Source organism: Periplaneta americana, chromosome 16, assembly GCF_040183065.1.
Source record: "Periplaneta americana isolate PAMFEO1 chromosome 16, P.americana_PAMFEO1_priV1, whole genome shotgun sequence".
Taxonomy (NCBI): domain Eukaryota; kingdom Metazoa; phylum Arthropoda; class Insecta; order Blattodea; family Blattidae; genus Periplaneta; species Periplaneta americana.
In genome coordinates, this window is record NC_091132.1 from 155,365,304 (window position 1) to 155,386,008 (window position 20,705).

General features: G+C 34.8%; 1 protein-coding gene across 1 annotated transcript in view; it reads right to left on the reverse strand.

The window, feature by feature from the left end:
* Positions 1–20,281, reverse strand: part of LOC138691499 (zinc finger protein 493-like) — a 33,985-nt gene extending 13,704 nt beyond the window's left edge. The window contains exons 1-5 of the mRNA XM_069813474.1: positions 20,146–20,281; positions 16,616–16,713; positions 11,973–12,110; positions 7,936–8,073; positions 1,942–2,079 (exon numbers count right to left, since the gene is read on the reverse strand). Coding sequence (XP_069669575.1) covers positions 1,942–2,079; positions 7,936–8,073; positions 11,973–12,110; positions 16,616–16,708 — 507 coding nt within the window. The 5' untranslated portion in view covers positions 16,709–16,713; positions 20,146–20,281. The remainder of the gene's footprint in view (positions 1–1,941; positions 2,080–7,935; positions 8,074–11,972; positions 12,111–16,615; positions 16,714–20,145) is intronic.
* Positions 20,282–20,705: the final 424 nt, after the last annotated feature.

The window sequence follows — 20,705 nt, forward strand, 5'->3', positions numbered from 1 at the left end:
TTAATTTACACATCTACCTTCTTTAATTGTAGAAGAAAATTAGCACACCAGTCCTATGAAATTAGTGTATGTACGATTGTGTTACTTAGTCTCTTAGGTAATAGATAAATACAATAATTCAGTACTCAATTGTAACATAACCTATAATTTCAACATAACTAAATATCCGTGCGGTGCAACTGAAAATTACTGAATCGTGCATAAATGAATTAATGTACAAGAATTGCGCAATATTTAATCGAAATAAAGGCAGGTATTACACATACGAACAACGTAATTTTCACACCAAAAATAATACACCTTAACTCGCAAGTGAATTATGTCTGAAGTGTCTCATAATCATTGTTTTAAATTTTATTAATGCAATTACATTACATTTTAGATAAATGCATTCCGACTAATTTATATGGTTGAAATGCCGCTCTTCATAATCAGGCTAAGAGAATTACATGGTCTGCCTTACGGCCTGTATTAGATCATGATGGCAGTAGCACAGTCTATTGTTCCTAGTACTCACAGTGCTCCAAGCGGCTAGCAACTATCGCGAGAAATGCAAAAAATCATCCCAAGCTTCGGGACTGCATATACTAGACTGTGCTAGTACTATGACTGGAACAAAAAACATAGATGATCATATAAAAGATGAGGTCTCACTGGGGAAACCTGCTCAGACTGCCAGATAGCCTACATGTGCCTACAATGGTAAAATCATCAATACTAAAAAAGGGGATGACATAAAAAAACTGCTACGATATATATCCGCAGGAAGAAAAAATTTCTACAACAATCTGTGGGTAACTTAGTTGGTAGAGCAAATGGCTACAACTGGAAGGTTCGGGCTTCAATCCCGGGTGGTGACGGGATTTTCTCGTTGCCAAACTTTCAGAACGGCCCCAAGGTTCACTCAGCCTCCTATCAAATTAAGTACTGGGTCTTTCCTAGGGGTAAAGGATGGTCAGAGCGTGGTACCGATCCCACCACCTCCTCTTACATAGTGCCAAGGTGAAGAAAGCATGGAGTTCTACCTCATGTGCCTTCATGTCATGTCATGTGAAGGGGCTAACTTTACCTTCATCTACAATAATGTGTCAATGGCCCACGACAGACCAAAGTGTTACAGTATCAGCGAGTTTCTGAGAATATGATTCTCATTTTCTGAAGAATATAGACAGTTTTCCAACTCTGTTGCTTTTTCATTGTTGATTTTAACTTAAACATATTTTCTGAGCATAAAATATGATTTTTTACAATATAATATTGTTAATTGTCTTCATTTAATTGGGAAAAAACATATCTCCATTTATTAAAACTGTGTCTTTTTTTTTTTTTTCCACTAAAATTAACACTGTTTTTATAGAAAATTTATAACAAAATTGGCATTAAATAGGTATAAGTAATAATGAAAGAATATGAATAGTATCACTTAGAAGTTTTATGTTATTCAGTTTTTATTCTCTCCTGTAAAATTAAAAAAATATGGATATATGGCCTTTTCCCAATAACTGATTCAGTTGGTCCCGAGAAACAGACACAAATCATGTCGATATGAGCAATCGAAGACATTTAAAAAGAAAAACTACAAGAAACCTAATCAACTTATTTCCTACACCAGGCCAAACCACACATTACTCACATAATGTCAGACGAAAAGAGATTGTCTCCATTCTACACTCGGTTGAACATTAAATGAGAAGTTGACCTGCTAAAAATTACCTGTGGTGATTAAAATTTTCAAAATGGATATGATTTAGTGAATGTTCAATCGCAAGCTGTACCAGAAAAATTGTGTGAAGAAAAATTCACAAAGGACTACAGGATAAAGAAATGGACACCATGACAGTAACAATCGTACCTCCTGGTCACCAGCATGTAGTCACCACATCAGCTAGTAAATAACACACTGAGGGATAGCGACCAACACAGTTCGTTAACTGCACTCACCTCAGCTTCACTCTTCACGATGGGAAACTCAATTGGCACAGGAGTTTCATCAGACATCATCTCTGATTTCATGTTGTTGGTGTTGTCCACACATTCCGTATTTAATTCAGTCATACGCGGATCTAATACATCTCCTTCCTGGAACACACAAATCATAATAATTGTGTAATAAAAGATATGTAGCTGTACCCGAAAAACTAGTGCCTATTTTTAATATCTCTTCAATCTACGAGGATTGTTCCGAAAGTAATGTCTCCTATTTATTTTCATAGAAATTACGATAAATAAAAAGGGCATTATAACGCAGTTAAACAGAACAAGATTTCTGGTATAGGTCTCGCAACCACGAATTACCGACGGAAGGAATGCGAATCAAACACTGCGATAAGGAAGAGCGGGCGAGAGGAAAGGTCACAAGATAACTTGAATGATATTCGAGAGTACAGTCGAAAAAGAAATGACATCGAAAGAATCAGTCTTGCGTTGTAATAGTTACATTACGACTTTAGTTCGTTCCATTGGATGTGAATATGTGTCTTATATCGCACGGAATTATTATTTCATTCGTAAACACATGTGCGTTTAATTAGCTTCGAATTTTTCTCTTGCTACGTTCTTTATTTCCACAAAGATGTCCTCATTTGTTCATCTTCTTGGAAGAGACAGTACTTCCATCGGCCCGCACCTCTGCCCTCTCAGCGTGCCTACATACACACGTCAAAACAGACAGCAACACCACCATTGGTTTTCAGTAATCGTTTCTTGCGCGAGCTATACATATACTTATTTTGCCACATATTTACCGCCATTTGTTATGCATTTTTGCCAGTGATGAACAGAACCTGTAAAAATTTGAACTTGTGGAGGCATGGCACTTTCTTACAGCTGCGATGACAGCATTCCTGTCTGGAAAATGTTGTTCACATAGTGCATCTTCCATAGGTCCAAAGGGATGGAAGTCTGAAAGGTCTAAATCCGGACTACAAGGCGGATGTAGTAGGACAGTCTGGACAGATTTTGCAACGTGCTCAGTGTTTGCTAAACTGGTATGGTGCCTGGCATTACAGTGTTGCAAAGAAAAGGTAGTCTTCTTCTCTGGACTGACTCTGCAAATTCGGGCATTCAGTTTAAGGGAATGTTATTTTCGCCACTGCTGAAATGCGCTACTCACTGTGCCCGCATCCACTGCACCGTCTCTGTACAACATTAGCATCTGTCAATGGTGCAATTTGTTAGGCAGTGACAAATTAACACACCTCTGTTTCGCACGCACCTCTATGAAAGATGCCATTTTTGGTAGACTGCCCTACTGCCGCTATCTGACACACGACAACCAAACTAACAGGACATTAGTGTGAAGGTTCAACTTTTACTACAACACCAACATCTGGTTCACACGTTATATGTCAACACAAGAAAGTAGAAGGCATTAAGTTCCGAATGATGTAATATTATTACAGTAAAACCCCAATAAGCCACTGTTCAAAGGACTGGGTATGAACCGCGTATTAGGCGGGTATACTAATTTTGACTTATATACAGTATCTGTTTGCATTTTTCTTTATTGAAATACATGATTCATGAAAGGTAATACAGTATTACTCCATTATGTAATTACTGTACTGTACGTCAAAGACATTTACAATATGTACTGTACTTAATTCTTTCGAAAAAAAAAAAGTAATTTATAATTGTTTGCCATGTGCGTGTTCTACAAGTCCTCATGTTTACCACACTTCAGTTTCCTGCGATTACATTCTCCCGACATCACAGCTGTAGTGACTGAGTTGCGATTTTTTATTATCGTTCTTAATGTTGATGATGCGATTCCTAATGAATCAGAGAGTTGTTTCTGATTAAGAGTACTATTCTCATCATATTTTCGTAAGATTTCCAATTTTTTCGACTAAGAAAGCGTTTTTTGTATAGCACACATTGTAATGACATTCACAGATACTTCAATACACTAAAGAACAACAAACTGCCCAGCAAAAATTTCCAGAATTTTATTACGGCCGAATGAGGAATGCTGTTTCAGAGAGAAGGTTAGCAAGAGGGTGAGGTATTGTAACTGTATGTAGGCTTTAACCACGCAGGTAAGGAGTCGAATAAGAGAGCATAACAAGAGGATGGGGTATACTAAGGTATGAAATATGAAGGTTTAAATGCGCAGGTAAAAGGTCAAATACCAATACTTTTCAGGTTAATGGCACCAGTGAGTTCAATGACCAAGATGTTTCATTGCTGTTACACTACATTGCTGAAAATTACATCAAAAAGATTCCACAAAAACAGCGTATTATGCGTGACTTGAGCACAACAAACAGGGTATTTTATAAAGGCGTTATATATGAAATGTGCAAGGTGCGGACAATAAAAGCGTATTACACGGGATAGTGTAATAAACGGGCGCATCTCATCGAGGTTTTACTGTACATCCTCAAATCAATGAATACACGTATACACATTCCACTGTCAGTAATAACATATTTTATGAAAGGGCTCGTCTAGTGTGATTTAATTGTTCACAGGAGAAAAGTCTTCTGGGCTATCAGGCCATGGTCCAATGGTTGTGTGACCAAACGTTTCGTTCACTGCTGCGGTGAACATCTTCAGTGGTGTAGAATACTGGTGTGGCTCATTCTACTGCGGATGCCATTGATCAGAACCGCTGCACCACTACTCTACACCACTGAAGATGTTCACTTCAGCAGTGAACGAAATATTTGGTCACACAACCAACGGACCGCGGGCTGATAGCCCGGAAAACTTTTCTCCTATTGACGCCGGCCGTGAAAGCCTACACTCGAATATTATGGTTCACAATCCTGTCCATTCTTTAGTGAAGGAGTAGGACACGAAAACATGATTCATTCTTTCTTCCCATGTAACTAACAGTCAGTGTGAAGATGCTACTGGAGAATGGACGAGGATGGAAAAAGAACTATGAAATAGATTTTGCGATTTGTGTCTAAAAAGAGTGGTGACAACAATTTGTCTCAAGAAATAGATATGAAATATGTGGCGTTTCGCTAATGGACTGATTTAATAAGAAAAATTCAAATAAACAAAATTAACTACATTTCCTAGAAGGTGCAAACAACAAGTTTAGACACCTACCAAAGGATTAAGTGAGAGTGACCTCCATTGGATACTGTACTACCAATTAAATTAAAACAGGAACGGTAAAACTTATCAGTGGGGATGAAGTCATCAAAATGTACGATTAAGGGCCGTATTAATAAACGAGACTTTGGATGAAGACTTCCCAAAGTCGACTTTCGTAGTAAAGTTTAACTTTGTTAAAAGTCCTATTCATAGACAAAACTTCTGAGACCTTGACTTTGATTTTAGTAAGTCGAGATTTGACGATCTTGTTCTAATGTTGGCAATCAAAATAACTGCCTTCTAAACAATTACAATTAATAGATAGTCGAAATAGAGTAGGCATTGCAACAATCAAAGCCATCTTTTGTGTCACAAATCAATTAAACAATTGAACATCGCTCCATGTTAAGCGATTGTTAACTGTTTTTGCAGCTTTACATAAGAAGAATTATTCGAGGGCTTACTGTGAAACTAACGTTCAGTACAAAAATTGACATTTTTAGGTCTTTACACCAATCGATAATAATTTGTTCTTGTACTTGGCCACGAAATATCTTAACTCAGTTCGAACAGTTTTGTATATAACACAATTCGTAACTACAAAACATGATGGTATAGTTCATCTGAAATAGTATTGCCTGTATGAATTTTGTTGTGAATAAAACATCACTTGTAGTTACATTAGTTTCACATTAAGTCCTCAAATTATTTCACTGTAAAATAATTTTATTCTGAAGATATAGAAGATAAGAAGATGCCACCAATGACAGACTATGAAAGAGAGATATTATCCTGCTGTCAGTTGGCATAGTTATTTCATGCATGTCTGCAGAAACTACTTAAAAATTATTTGAAATCAATATCCAGAAAACATTATTATGACGACAACAGAATTATAAATTAACTACATATCCAACTGTATAACCTATCCTTTATAGAATTAAATAGTCAAAATCAATATTAAGCTATCAATCCTGACCGGTACCTTTAGCGTAAAATTTCGATGAAATAAATTGTATTATTTATTGGTGGAACAGATAATCCTTTTTGACTATTCATCATTCAAAGCTGAAACATGACGGAAATATTTAATACTGCTGTTTATCAAATCTGTACCTTGATTTGAATTTATAATCTATAATAATACACTAGGGAACATGAGAAGCTTTCATATACTCCTGGATGTCCTCAATATTCTCGGCAAATTCAACAATTTACCAAATATCAGCCATTTTCCTTACGTCCACGAACAAAAGTTAAAGTCAAAGTCTAGATTTTTGGTGACTTCGAAGTAAAGTCACCACTGAAGTTTACTTTCCTCAAAGTGTCGACTGTGAATAGGAAAATGGTGACTTTGTACTTTCTAAAGTCAAATTTGGTCAAAAGTATCGTCTATGAATACGACCCTTAATGTATGATCAGTACTGCAATTTCTATGACTATTACACTTTTACTACGTCATACTACTTTTAACCAATAAAACGGTAGGAAAGGACGTATTTCAACCAATCATGGCTGCTTATCGCACAATTTTATCGCGTCCCTAGCATTTGTTTCTTTGTTTGCCAACATTTCAAACTGCGCTGGTCTGGACGTCAAAAAAAAAATATAAATAAAAACAGAAAATTTCAAACCACTCCAGTCAATGCACAGCAGTTTCAAATATGACTCGCATTGGCATTCTAGAACAAGAATTAATAAAGATCACTGGTCATACCTATGCATCTTCCCTGAAATCCTATTTACAAATAAATGAAGAGCACCATTCGGAAATCCTAAATAAGTTGAGGAATAAACTATGTACATCAACGAGTTCCACTTCTTTTAAGCACACGTCCAATATAAAACACTAACACCAACCACTAAAACATTCAAATTTGAAAATTGTACTTTCAATAATTGTTTCTTTTAAAATTGTTTATGTTTATTTTTTATGTCATCATCGTTAATTAAAACTTTTCTTGTTTATTTCATCATCCCTAATTAAAACTATTCCAACACTTGCTTATATTATTTAGATTATGTCATAGCTTCTGCTATATGATATTATGGATAGTCACGCATCTGAGATTGTTTAATACTAAGATTTATTGAAAATCATCAGTAAAGTGACGTTGATTACTGGGATCCGGATAACTGAAGTGGAATGCAACTGTTTTCATAAAAATGAAACTGACTCAACAAAGCCTTCTTGACTATTAACCGTCTACAGAGTTCAATGAAGATTCCATAGTTGCCACATCTGATAACATCACATTATCATAACCGTAAAAACGATCATAACACACCACATGCATCTAGTGTAATATTTGTAATTTTGAGATGGTACAATAATACATTTGAAGGCAGTTGTATTTTCGTAAGTCAATTAATATTTTATTGTATTGGAGTACTCCGTTACTTCTAATCTGTATATACTTTCATCTAATCATGTAATAGTCAATTAAATCCCACTCGAGTTTTGATTCTCTCTAGATAAATCAAAACCTCTAGTGAGATTACTGTTGATAAAATTGGAGACAAAACAAGCGCTGAGGTAGTTGCGGTGGTTTCGGAAGTAAAAATCGTTGGATTTAAAAGGATTTTTTTTTTTTTTTTGTGGAGATGCAGTTGATCGCATACTTAAGACATAATAAAAGATTAAACTAACCAAACATAACCTGTCACAGATTCGTATACAGTATGCAAGCTATATAAGCGGAGTATGAAGGGACCTACTCTAGTGCTAGTTCAGCCAAATTAGGTTGGAAAAGATTCACTGAAGATATAGGATGAAGAAATGAACAACATGGATCAAAAATGTCCACTGGCTACCTGAATTTTGCAGTCATATCAGTCACTACATAACAGACAGAGAACTACAGACCCTTCATAAACTGCACTCACCTGAGGTTCACTCTTCACGACGGGAAAGTGAATTGGCAGTGGAGTTTCATCACATGTCATCTCTCTTTTCACATCACAGCCGTGGTCCATACATGCCATGTTTATTCCAGTCTGATGCAGATCTATTACATTTCCTTCCTTGAAAACACAGCACAATAATTACAAAATTCATCATGTTATGTAGTTCTTCATGAGTTAAACTGTAGTGGAATGGGATCGGTATTATTGCTAGGAAAGGAAAGAAAACGATTGCTACTGTTTTATTACGTTATTGCTGTTAAAATGGTCGATGCTCGTGAACAATCTTCATTAAGAAACATCTTTGTTGTTCAATAACAGAAAAAAATATCATAAAAAACCTGGGTAAAAACGTAATACGACGAACGCTAAGCTCCGCCCACGACCCCTTTCCACTTTTCCCCTACAAGCTCACCACACACTCTAGCGGGAAAGAGTGGAAATAGGGGGTTAGGGTGGGGTGACATCTAGTGTAGGAAAGTGGAACAAAAAGAGTAAATGCGACATCTACATAGCAAAAGAGGAACTTGGTCCTGTCTGCCTCCTCTCTCTCTCTCTCTCTCTCTCCAGCCTCTCCTTCTCTGTTCCTTGCTTCATGTCTCTCTCTCTTTTTTTTCTTATGATTTCACAGTGGGTAAGATTCGATCCGAGTAAGTTCGTAACTAAACGCTAAACGCACGCATTTTGGTCATGCTTTAGACTTCTCGGCTACCGAGGCGAGTTGGGGGTAGAATGTAAAATGAATCTATTTATGTTTAAGGGAACTGCCATACCGTATTGCAGAAATGCAATGTGTGTCGTTAGATGTCTTAGTACGTATTTTCTTGCCCTGAAAAGGGCAGTTTGGTGTTGGAGTATGATGTATACCTGCAATGCGAAGTTAACAGGTGAGTGTGTAGTTTAATGAAAAAACCACATTACATTGTATTGTGTTGTGTTGTGTTAGTACATGTGGTGGGCTGTGTTGTGTTGTGTAGTACATGTGGTGGACTGTTGTCTAATGCGTCTCTGTTTGTACGTGTTATGAAATACCCAATTTTGTTTGTATGTGTTATGAAATACGTGCGAGGCGAGGCGGTAGGCAGTGATCCATCGAAGTGGGACAGATAGTAGAGAGAGACAGTAGAGATAGAGAGCATGTGAGCGAGGTGCCGAGCGGTGCGGGTGGGGATATCGTCCCCTACTGGCGTTCGCCGTATTACGTTTTCACCAAAACCTGTAAAGAACCAATACTGCCTACTTCAGTATGATTGTCAGACTTAACCTCAAATAGCTTTTTAATGCTGGCTACTAACAGTAGGCCTATTCTCCCAAAAACATTTTTTTTTTAAATTTATTGAGTATGCCTCGAGTATAACTCATATGTATGGGCTATACAAGAACACATACATATGTTATACAATGTAATTGAAAACGTCATGAAACTACAGTCTGTGGAAACAAACAATAACACAAGAAATTATTAAAGAAAGAAAGCAAAATAAGAACAAATAATAAGATGACATAAAGTTGTGGGCAAAAAGAAGAAAAAGTTTGAAACCATGAAATAAATAAATCAACTGAGAATTACTTACTTCCTGGCTTTTAAGGAACCCGGAGGTTCATTGCTGCCCTCACATAAGCCCGCCATTGGTCCCTATCCTGAGCAAGATTAATCCATTCTCTATCATCATATCCCACCTCCCTCAAAACCATTTTAATATTATCTTCCCATCTACGTCTCGGCCTCCCCAAAGGTTTTTTTCCCTCCGGCCTCCCAACTAACACTCTATGTGCATTTCTGGATTCGCCCATACGTGCTACATGCCCTGCCCGTCTCAAACGTCTGGATTTAATGTTCCTAATTATGTCAGTTGAAGAATAAAATGCGTGCGGTTCTGTGTTGTGTAACTTTCTCCATTGTCCTGTAACTTCATCCCTCTTAGCCTCAAATATTTTCCTAAGCACCTTATTCTCAAATACTCTTTCCTCTCTCAAAGATAGAGTCCAAGTTTCACAACCATAAAGAACAACCGGTAAAAATTGTTTTATAAATTCTAACTTTCAGGTTTTTTTGACAGCAGACTGGATTATGAAAGCTTCTCAACTGAATAATAATAGGCATTTCCCATATTTATTCTGTGTTTAATTTCCTCCCGAGTATCATTTATATTTGTTACTGTTGCTCCCAAGTATTTGAATTTTTCCACCTCTTCAAAGGATAAATTTCCAATTTTTATAATTCCATTTCGTACAATATTCTAGTCACGAGATATAATAATATACTTTGTCTTTTCGGGATTTACTTCCAAACCTATCTCCTTACTTGCTGCAAGTAAAATTCCCGTTTTTTCCCAAATCGTTTGTGGATTTTCTCCTAATATATTCACGTCATCTGCATAGACAAGCTGCTGATGTAACCCGTTTTATTCCAAACTCTATTATCTTGAACTTTCCTAATGGCATACTCTAGAGCAAAGTTAAACGTGAAGGTGATAGTCCATCACCTTGCTTTAGCCCACAGTGATTTGGAAACACATCTGACAGAAACTGACCTATATGGACTCTGCTGTACGTTTCACTGAGACACATTTTAATTAATCGAACTAGTTTCTTGGGAATACCAAATTAAATAAGAATATCATATAAAACTTCTCTTTGAAACGAGTCATATGCCTCTTTGAAATCAATGAATAACTGATGCACTGTACCCTTATACTCCCATTTTTTCTCCATTATCTGTCGAATACAAAATATCTGATCAATAGTTGACCTATTACACCTAAAGCCACATGGATGATTCCCAATAATTTTATCTACATATGGAGTTAATCTTCTCAAAAGAATATTGGACGTGATGGTATAGTTCATCTAAAATAGTATTGGCTGTTAAGAATTTTGTTATGAATAAAACATCGATTGTAGTTACAATAATTTCACATTAAGCAGTCAAATTATTTCACTGTAAAATAATTTTATTCTGAAGGAATAGAAAATAAGAAGATGCCACCAATGACAGACTATGAAAGGAACATATTATCCTGCTGTCAGTTGGCATAGTTATTTCCTGCATATCTGCAGAAACTACTACAAAAACTATTTGAAATCCATATGCAGAAAACATTATTATGACGACAACAGGATTATAAATTAACTACATATCCAACTGTATAACCTATCCTTTATAGAATTAAATAGTCAAAACCAATATAAAAGCTATCAATCCTTACCGGTACCTGTAGCGTAAAATCGTGATGAAATAAATTGTATTATTTATTGGTGGAACAGATAATCCTTTTTGACTATTCATCATTCAAAGCTGAAACATGACGAAGATATTTAATATTATCTGTTTATCAATCTCTACCTTGATTTGAATTTATAATCTATAATAATACGCTAAGGAACATGAGAAGCTTTAATAATCTCCTGGATGTCCTCAATATTCTCGGCAAATTCAACAATTTTCCAAATATCAGCCATTTTCCTTATGTCCACGAAGGAAAGATAAAGTCGAAATCTAGATTTTCGGCGACTTCGAAATAAAGTCACCATTGAAGTTTACTTTCGTCAAAGTGTCGACTGTGAATAGGAAAATGGTGACTTTATACTTTCCAAAGTCAACTTTGGTCCAAAGACTCGTCTATGAATACGACCGTTAATGTATGATCAGCACTGCAATTTCTATGATCAAATTGGGGACAAAACAAGCGCTGAGGTAGTTGCGGTGATTTTGGAAGTAAAAATCGTTGAATTTAAAAGGGATTTTTTTGTGGAGATGGAGTTGATCACATACTTAAGACATAATAAAAGATTAAACTAACCAAACCTAACCTGTCGCAGATTCGTATAGCAAGCTATATAGGCGGAGTATGAAGGTACCTACTCTAGTGCTAGTTCAGCCAAATTAGGTTGGAAAAGATTCACTGAAGATATAGGATGAAGAAATGGACAACATGGATCAAAAATGTCCACTGGATACTTGAATTTAGCAGTCATATCAGTCACTACATAACAGACACTTCATAAACCGCACTCACCTCAGGTTCACTCTTCACGACGGGAAAGTGAATTGGCAGTGGAGTTTCATCACATGTCATCTCTCTTTTCACATCACAGCCGTGGTCCCTACATTCCTTCTCTATTCCAGTCTGATGCAGATCTATTACATTTCCTTCCTTGAAAACACAGCACAATTATTACAAAATACATCATGTTAAGCAGTTCTTCATGAGTAACTAATGATTATTTTTAAAGTCTCTCGACAATATTATTAAACTCATATGTCAACAAACGCTTGTGTACACATTCCAGAGTCTACAGTGAAATAATTTGTAGGATCTGCACAGTAACACAGCATACAAAAGAATAACTCTGTAATATGATATTTTTTATCCAAGTACGTGATTAGTTCTTTTTATATTTCCACAGAGACGTATATTTCACTTCAGAATGACTTAAGTTATTATAAAAAATATATCGCAGGAAGTGTGAAATATATTTTAAATTGAGTTAGGCCCGGTATTATAAATACGATTAATCTGAAGATTGAGTTAAACCGAAGTTTAATGGTATATGTATGTGAACGACCACAAATATTATCAGAAAATGCAAGCTCTAATTTTCTAAAATTTTACAAGAAAATGAACTCACAATTGGACAAAAATTATAACGTACCACAACAAAACTTATTAGAATTTAAATATCTGATAAAAGTATTAAAACAGTTACTAGTACTTTTCAAACCAGTTTTATCAAAGTATTAAAAAAAAAAATTCTGCCGTTACATCATTTGGTAACCATAACATTGTTATGGTCTCTCTGACATCTTTAATATTTTTCCTGCATGTAATAAACACTTATTTCTGAATATCAGACTACTCTCAGACATGTAGAGTTGTTCATTTTAATACAATTAATTTTTATTTGCCTATATAATGTATATTACAATTTACATAATGTTTTGTGATCTAATTTTTCTATTTTCAAAGAAATGAGCATTATTGTAGTCTACCTTTTGCATAAATGCATGTTAAATCAGTGTACATAATTTCAGAATTCTATGTGTAATGGTTGTGGAGTTATGAAATAATATTTGTGAAAATTTTCACATTTTGGGAAATTTAATTTAGAGTAAAAAGTGAATTAAAAAAATATTATTAGTAACCTTTTTTTATAGTTTTATCAGATATTTAAGTTCTAATAAGTCTTGTTGTAGTACCTTGTAATATTTCTCCAATTGTGAGTTCATTTTCTTACAAAACTTTAGAAATTTAGAGCCTGCATTTTCTGGTAACAATTGTAGTCATTCACGTACATATATCCTTCTCAGTATTCTCAGAGTCGTATTACAGAGTCTCAGTTAAGTTAAACTGTAGTGGAATGGGATTGGTATTACTGCTAGGAAAGAAAAGAAAACGATTGCTATTGTTTTATTACGTTATTGCTGTTAAAATGGCCGTTGCTCATGAACAATCTTCATTAAGAAACATCTTTGATCTTCGATAACATAGAAAATATCACAAAAACCTGTAGATAACCAATATCGCCTACTTCAGTATGCTTGTGAGACTTAACCTCAAATAGCTTTTTAATGCTGGCTACCAACAGTAGATCTATACTCCCAAACACATTGCAACCAGACCAAACCATGCATGACCATCCATGATAGAACTCCATACACATTCAGCTGACTAATGAACTATAATTTTAGTCTGCGTATTTTATAAGTTGTGTAGAATGTTTATGAAATAGAAGCCTATTAAATAATAAAATTATTTTCCTGAGGTTAGTATTGTTACGTGATATTATTAGTGTGTTTATAAAGCAGACCCCAATATTTCATGGTAAATCTTACCAGGAGATTGTCTGCCACACATGTACGATCCACAATAGGCTTACGGTAGTTTTAGGGACACATCCGAAATATTCCATCATTACTAGAGGAAAAACAGCGCAGCACAACTGTATAATAACTGATGCAGAGGTTCAACAGAATGTTTTCAAAAATAAAAAGGAAACCGTTTACCTTTTCAAATAATCTTTAAATTCAACCCTAAAACATACATATTTTTTGCACTTTTTCATTTCTTTTGTTGCATGTTATAGGTATTCGAGTTTCAATTTTTCGAAAGCCTTAATCTGTTTAAAACTTATGCTCATTCATATTTCAAAGTGGTGCACTTTATTTCGAAAAGTTCTTGGCCACCATGGTCGTTCAGTAATATTGATCATTTCCTCATCGTCACTCATAAGATTTCAGAAAACATCTGTCATGTCCATCTGTATAGCAGAAGCCGCCATCTTGTACTGTTGAGCCTTGAACTGCAGTTTAAACGGCAGAAGACTGCTGATCAAGTTACACTCAAGTTAACTCAAGATTAACTGGTAGTTACGGTTTATGATACGAAGCAGAACGAAAAACTTGAATTTAAACTGAACATAAGGTTTAAACGGCGTTTATAATACTGGCTCTTATTGTATTAGATATTTCTTCTAAGAAAAAAAAACAGTGGCTGAATTGTAGAGTTGTTCTCTTTAATATTGAATTGAGCAGCAATTACTTACGACCTCTGACATCCTCCTTATATAGTGAAATCTCAGTACTGTATAATGTAGATCAAATATCAGATCTTTTATACTTTATAATGAAAAGTACTTTATTCTGAAAGTCATTCCTTTTGACCTACCATTACTAGTTGAAATTATAGTTCTTGTGTCACAGAACAAATTCAAACACACAAGTATACTTTAAAGAAGGAGGCCTTGGAATAACAAGCATTTAAATATTACAGGATTCTGTGAATGATATTATATTTTTAATATTTTAGTGTGTTAGAAGATGAGGATTTGTCTTCTGTGTTTAATTCTTTGGACGATATATTGGTACAAACAGTAGTGTTGTTTAGTGTCGTGTAAATTATGAAGAATTTCAATTTATCTTTTTTATTCTGACTTTTAGTCTATTATTTATAATTTAGTCTATTATTTCCATGGTATTTGTACATTGCTTCACAGTTAGAATATGGAACATATCAAACGAAAAAAAAAAAATCTTAATACTATAATGTCTTAATTATAGTCACAGTCTAGTTGAAATACATACAGAACAGTTTTACAATGTAACAACACAAAGTTTTAGTATCAATACAAGAATTAAGCCAATTCAGAAACAACTAAGTAAACTAAAAAAACTCCAAAAGGGAATAACATTTCAATGGGTACTTAGTCATTGTGGTATACCTGGAAACGAGAAAGTCGATAATATTGCAAAACAGGCAACATATCTGCAACCAAGACTTCTTCAAGTGATATCTCTATCCAATGCTTTTGTTTCAGTAAAGTCTCATTTTATAATCCTATGGATCAACAATTGGCTCTCTTCTGACAAACGAAAAATTTATAGTCTGTACGAAAGAAACCAAATGACCTGGAAATGTACAAAAACTTGCCCAGACATGTTGAAACATTTTTAACAAGAGCCAGAGCAGGTCACATTGTCACACAATAATTGTACCTACACTGATTTCACATTATTGATAATCCTACTTGTCTGTGGTGTAATAATCATGATGAAGATCTGGAACACATTCTTCTATACTGTCCATCCAGAAACCACAAAAGAAGTAAATTAAAATCATCAACACTGGCTACTAGCAACAAGCATCTAAAATGAACACTGATCAAAATATCCCTCATTTCTCATGAAAAACAGAATGGACTACAATGGTTTTTGTTGTCAGCAAACAGCTGGATACATTATGAAGATTGATTGATTTTAGTCTATTAACTTTGTTTACAACTATGTTTACTTAGTAACGCAAGAATTGTTATCATAATTGACCATTGAAGATATACATATCTACATAATTTATGGAGAATTTAACTCCAAGTAATAATTGTGAAATACATATTTGTCCTTTCTGTAATAAGAATTTTATGAAAGCTCGTGGTCTACATATTCATGCGAGTAAAATGCATATGCATAAAAGTCAAACAGATATGGATAATGCTATGCTAAATGAGGATTTGGAACAAACTATATCAGGTATGTCACAGAAAGTGGCAAGTTCTTTCAGTCTGTCCAAATCCATATTAGCAAAGCTCATCCAGAAAATTATCGCAGTAAGATTGCTGAAAAATGCGCTACTGGTGTCGAGAACCAAAACTCAAGTCCAATTCCTGTTCTTCATCCTAATCAAGGCTATAACCAAGGTAAGAAATGAAGAGTGCCATGTTTTAACCAGCAGCATCTCCTTGCTGATGAAATTAATAGCAAGCTATCGAAAACAGCCTATTCTTCCAGTTTAAGAATTGAATTTGTCAGGTGCAATAAGCGAGGAGTCTACATTGGTGAAGAAATTTAGTCATGAAACTTGAACCATTGTTTGATACCGCAGACCAACCAGCATTCTGATGAATCTGGGCAACAAAATAGGTGGCGAAATCTAGTTCCTTGCATCAGCTGTAGAGGTTGGGTAGATCATCATCACCATATAATAACCCTGCACTAGTTGGACTACAACAGAACATTGTTGAGGTGTGCAGGTGTGAGACCATCAGTCAGCCGGTCAACTTTGTACAAGGTTAATCTAGGTTACTTTTTCCGCCACATGATAATTTTGTTTTAAATTACACGTTAGAAAATAAACAGTAATTAATAATTACTCTCAATATAGACTACCTCTGATACAGACTTTTCCTCTTCTATATCTGTTTTATTATTTCCTTCTTTTGTCAAAGAATTGATATCAGGATCCATCTTGATCACGTCCATCACGACTGAAAAATTAAATTAATAAGGAACTTTAAAAAAAATTAGGCACTATAACACAATAATCAAACGGAAATGAGTCCATGCAACTGACAAGGCCAGGGCACGATCTGTATACCACCGAATGGAATAAGATTGTGTGAGATGAAAGTACAAGACGTGCTGTTTAAAGTCATATCTGGTATGGGTGGCCAATGACCCCTCATTTTGGAAATATTGACTGTTGTTCATGACATACTTCCGTTAGGTGCCTAATAGGGAAGCATTAGACTGTGTCCAGCATAGCTCATATGGTTGGATGCTGATTTGTTATCCAGGCAACCTGAGTTCGAATCTTACCTCGTCCTATTATTCTTTTTTCTTTTAATAATGATTAATATTGTGATCACAGTTATCTATTTGCATATATCACATTTCTCAATGTATTGAATGCTTCATCATGTTTTTAAAACAAATTACTAATTAAGTAACATTGTATTGTAAAGGATAAACAATGAAATATTGCTCACGTAGGCAGGTAAGATGTGTCACAGGTGTCTGTTCTATTTCTGTAGCAGTTATTCCACTTCATTTTGTACCCGATTCATTACGATAAATGTCATAAAAACACACAAAACATACATATTTCCTGCACCATGCACAGCAAATGAAAAAAGGTTTTCCACAGTCACACACATTTTTCCGCATTTCTCCTGCGAAATAGACATCCTTCACATTCACAAACACTTGTCGTTCGTTTATTAATTTTGATGCATACCTCGCATATTTCAACATAGCTTTGAATATAGGAACTGACAACTGAAAGTGAATTAAAATAATAATAATAATAATAATAATAATAATAATAATAATAATAATAATAATAATAATAATAATAATAATAGCATCAAGCTTTAAAAAATGAGAAGGCATTAGGATTCGAACTCGGGTTGCTTGGATGACAATTCAGCATCCAACCACATGAGTTACACCGTTACATAGTCTAATGCTTCCCTATTAGGCACTTAACAGAAGTATGTCACGAACAATAGCCAATATTTCCAAAACGATGGGTCATACCTGGTAAGGTATGACTTTAAACAGTATGTCTTGTACTTTCGTGTCACAAAATCTTATTTAAATCGGTGATATACAGAGCGTGTCCTCTTCTTGTGAGTGTATATAATATAAAAAAAAATGCTATTTTGATTGCTGTCAATGACTTAAAAATTATAATAACACAAAGTAAAATTCTTTACATATTACATAATGTACACATTTCTTGTACAAACGTTTTCGCCAATTCTTTGTGGCAGCATCAGATACTTTTGGTTTTCAATAAAAATAACCTGATATATGTGATATCCTAATCATAAAAAATCATTAAAGATAAAATATTAAAAGCGCAAATTTAAAAAACTACCTACGAGCTTTCACTTACTTGATATATGAACATCAATACATTTTGTACCTTAATATTCATGGTTGGATGTTGTACTATGTAGATTTGTTACATAAATCATGATTATTATGTATGTTTATATTAAAGATATGTGTATGTGAAAACTCGTTTACATAATGTGATTACACATTTATATTTTTTGTATCGAAACCTCTGTTTATAGTTCATATCAAATTTGTTATGTGCAGTATAATTTGATTTATTGTGTATGATGGTTGAATTGTGTGTACTGGTAATGCAATTGGGAAATTTGTGTATATTGATTAGAATTATTTGAAGTTAGATTATTTATTTACGTGATGCAAGGTTTTTTTTTAAATATATTTACGTTTTTAATATTTTATCATGAATGTCACAAAGAATGACGATAGTGTTTAAACAAGAAATATGTACACCATGTAAAATGCAAAGAATTTTACTTTATGATATTATAACTGATAAGCCATTGACGGTAATCAAATAAACCCATTTTATTTGAATATTAACCACAGACTTATCTGAACATCTCCAATATGAACTGTAAATACCGAGTCTCTGTTTTCCATGAAATTAGAAGCAATTTCTAAATTATGGTTTATTTAACGACACTCACAACTGCAGAGGTTATATCAACGTCGCCAGTGGGCCGGAATTTTGTCCTTTCAGGAGTTCTTTTACACGTCAGTAAATCTACTGACATGAGCCTGTCGCATTTAAACACACTTAAATGCCATCGACTTGGGCCTAGATCGAACCTGCAACCTCGAGCAGAGAAGGCCAGTGCTATACCGACTACGCTACCGAGGCAGATTGAAATTAGAAGAAATAGAAGAGTTAGGGAAGAAGGAAAGAAAGATTTTGAAGAATATGTTGGGGCCAATGCAAACAGAAAACGCAGAGTTTAGACACAGAAAGACTGAATGAATGAATGAATGAAGAATGTGATTATATGTGACATACGAACAGAAAAGAAAGAATTGGATGATTCGGCTATTTAATGATGGATAATTCAGACTTACAAAACAAATTTTCTAACTTATGTATATACGAGAGTAAGAGCCGTAACCAATGGCACCAAAGGACAAGAAAAGACATAAACGGAAATGGGATAATACAAGAATAGTACAGGACAGAACGAGCTTTAGAAATTTAATACAAAACTTTAAAGGTTACCAGGTGAAGGAAATGAAGAAAACAATTAACATTTGTGTATAAGAGAGAAAGAAAAAAAAGACAGTGACAGTATGAAGGATTTTTGCAAGGCACAAAGGATGTGGAAAAGAAGAAACGGAAACAAATGCAGTGGGTTGCTTCACGAGAAACCTAGCTGGTCTGAAACAAGAAAAAATAATTTCTCATCTCCGTAAAAAACACACGCACACACACAAACACAATACACCAGAACAGATGAGCATGTTTATTCTAGGAATGTTACAAAATTTACTTTAGAAACAGTCTGGAGAATTGACGTGCAGCTCGCGACAGGATCATCTTGGCTGTCTGCGCAAGCGCGGACTTGGTTTCTCGAAACCTAAAGTAACCAAACCTAACCTCCGTATATGCAACATGGGGAACCGGAGCACATAGGGAACTTCTTGATTTGATGTGGAACGAAAACGCAAAAATAAATTCAGGTAAAGCTAACGCTGGCACTGCATTCCAGAGCCAAACTGTTCTTGTCGCGGGCCTCTCCTAAGAATTGAAGACTAAAGTTATCACAAAGAGCTCAACCGCCTACATATATTATACTAGCAATAAACGATAAGGAAAAGCATAAAAGTTTCAAATGTAAAGACGTCTTCTAGTTATCCAATTTTAAGATATGTGTAAGGAATGAAATAAATTCCTTCATTATGAGCCGACCGACATCACAAAGGAAAGTTGGATTGAAATGCACGCAGAAAAGGTAGGGACGCTGTTTATTCCAAAAGTTCTATACTGATTTGGACCGAAGTGCATTTGTGAATAAAAGAACATGTAACTTACGCTTATACAGAATAAAATGTAAATGTATACTTACGTTTGTAGAAGAATATAATGGATTTATACAGTAAATCTGTTTTAGTTGTAACTTAAACCCGTAGCGTTAGTCACGTCCAATAATAATACATACAGGATAAACATGCCGGAATGGCCATGATGAAGTGATCGAGAAAGCCGTGAGAGAAATCACGAAAAATCAACTAGTTAGAAAGAGTAATCAACGACAACGAGTTAGATACTATAGAGAGGCTGAAGACATCTGATAAGCGCTCCCTGCGGAGGACAACAGTACTATGGATCGTTCCCTAAAAAACATGGCGGTCTATAGTACCGCCAGCCTCCGCAAGGAGTGCTTATCAAAGGTGCACTGCAACGAGTTGGTACATGTATTATATTTTTCAGATACATCAATATTTAATTTAAACATTTCGCTATAGGTTTTGTAAAAAGCTGATTTATAAATGAAAAAGTAATAATTAAGACTTTAAAATTTCCAAAAATGTCTCATTCCCTCGGATTTAAATGAAATGTACCGTAAATCATAATATTCGTTGCTGGATAATTAAACCCTCTCAATACAGGTACCATTGCCGCAGA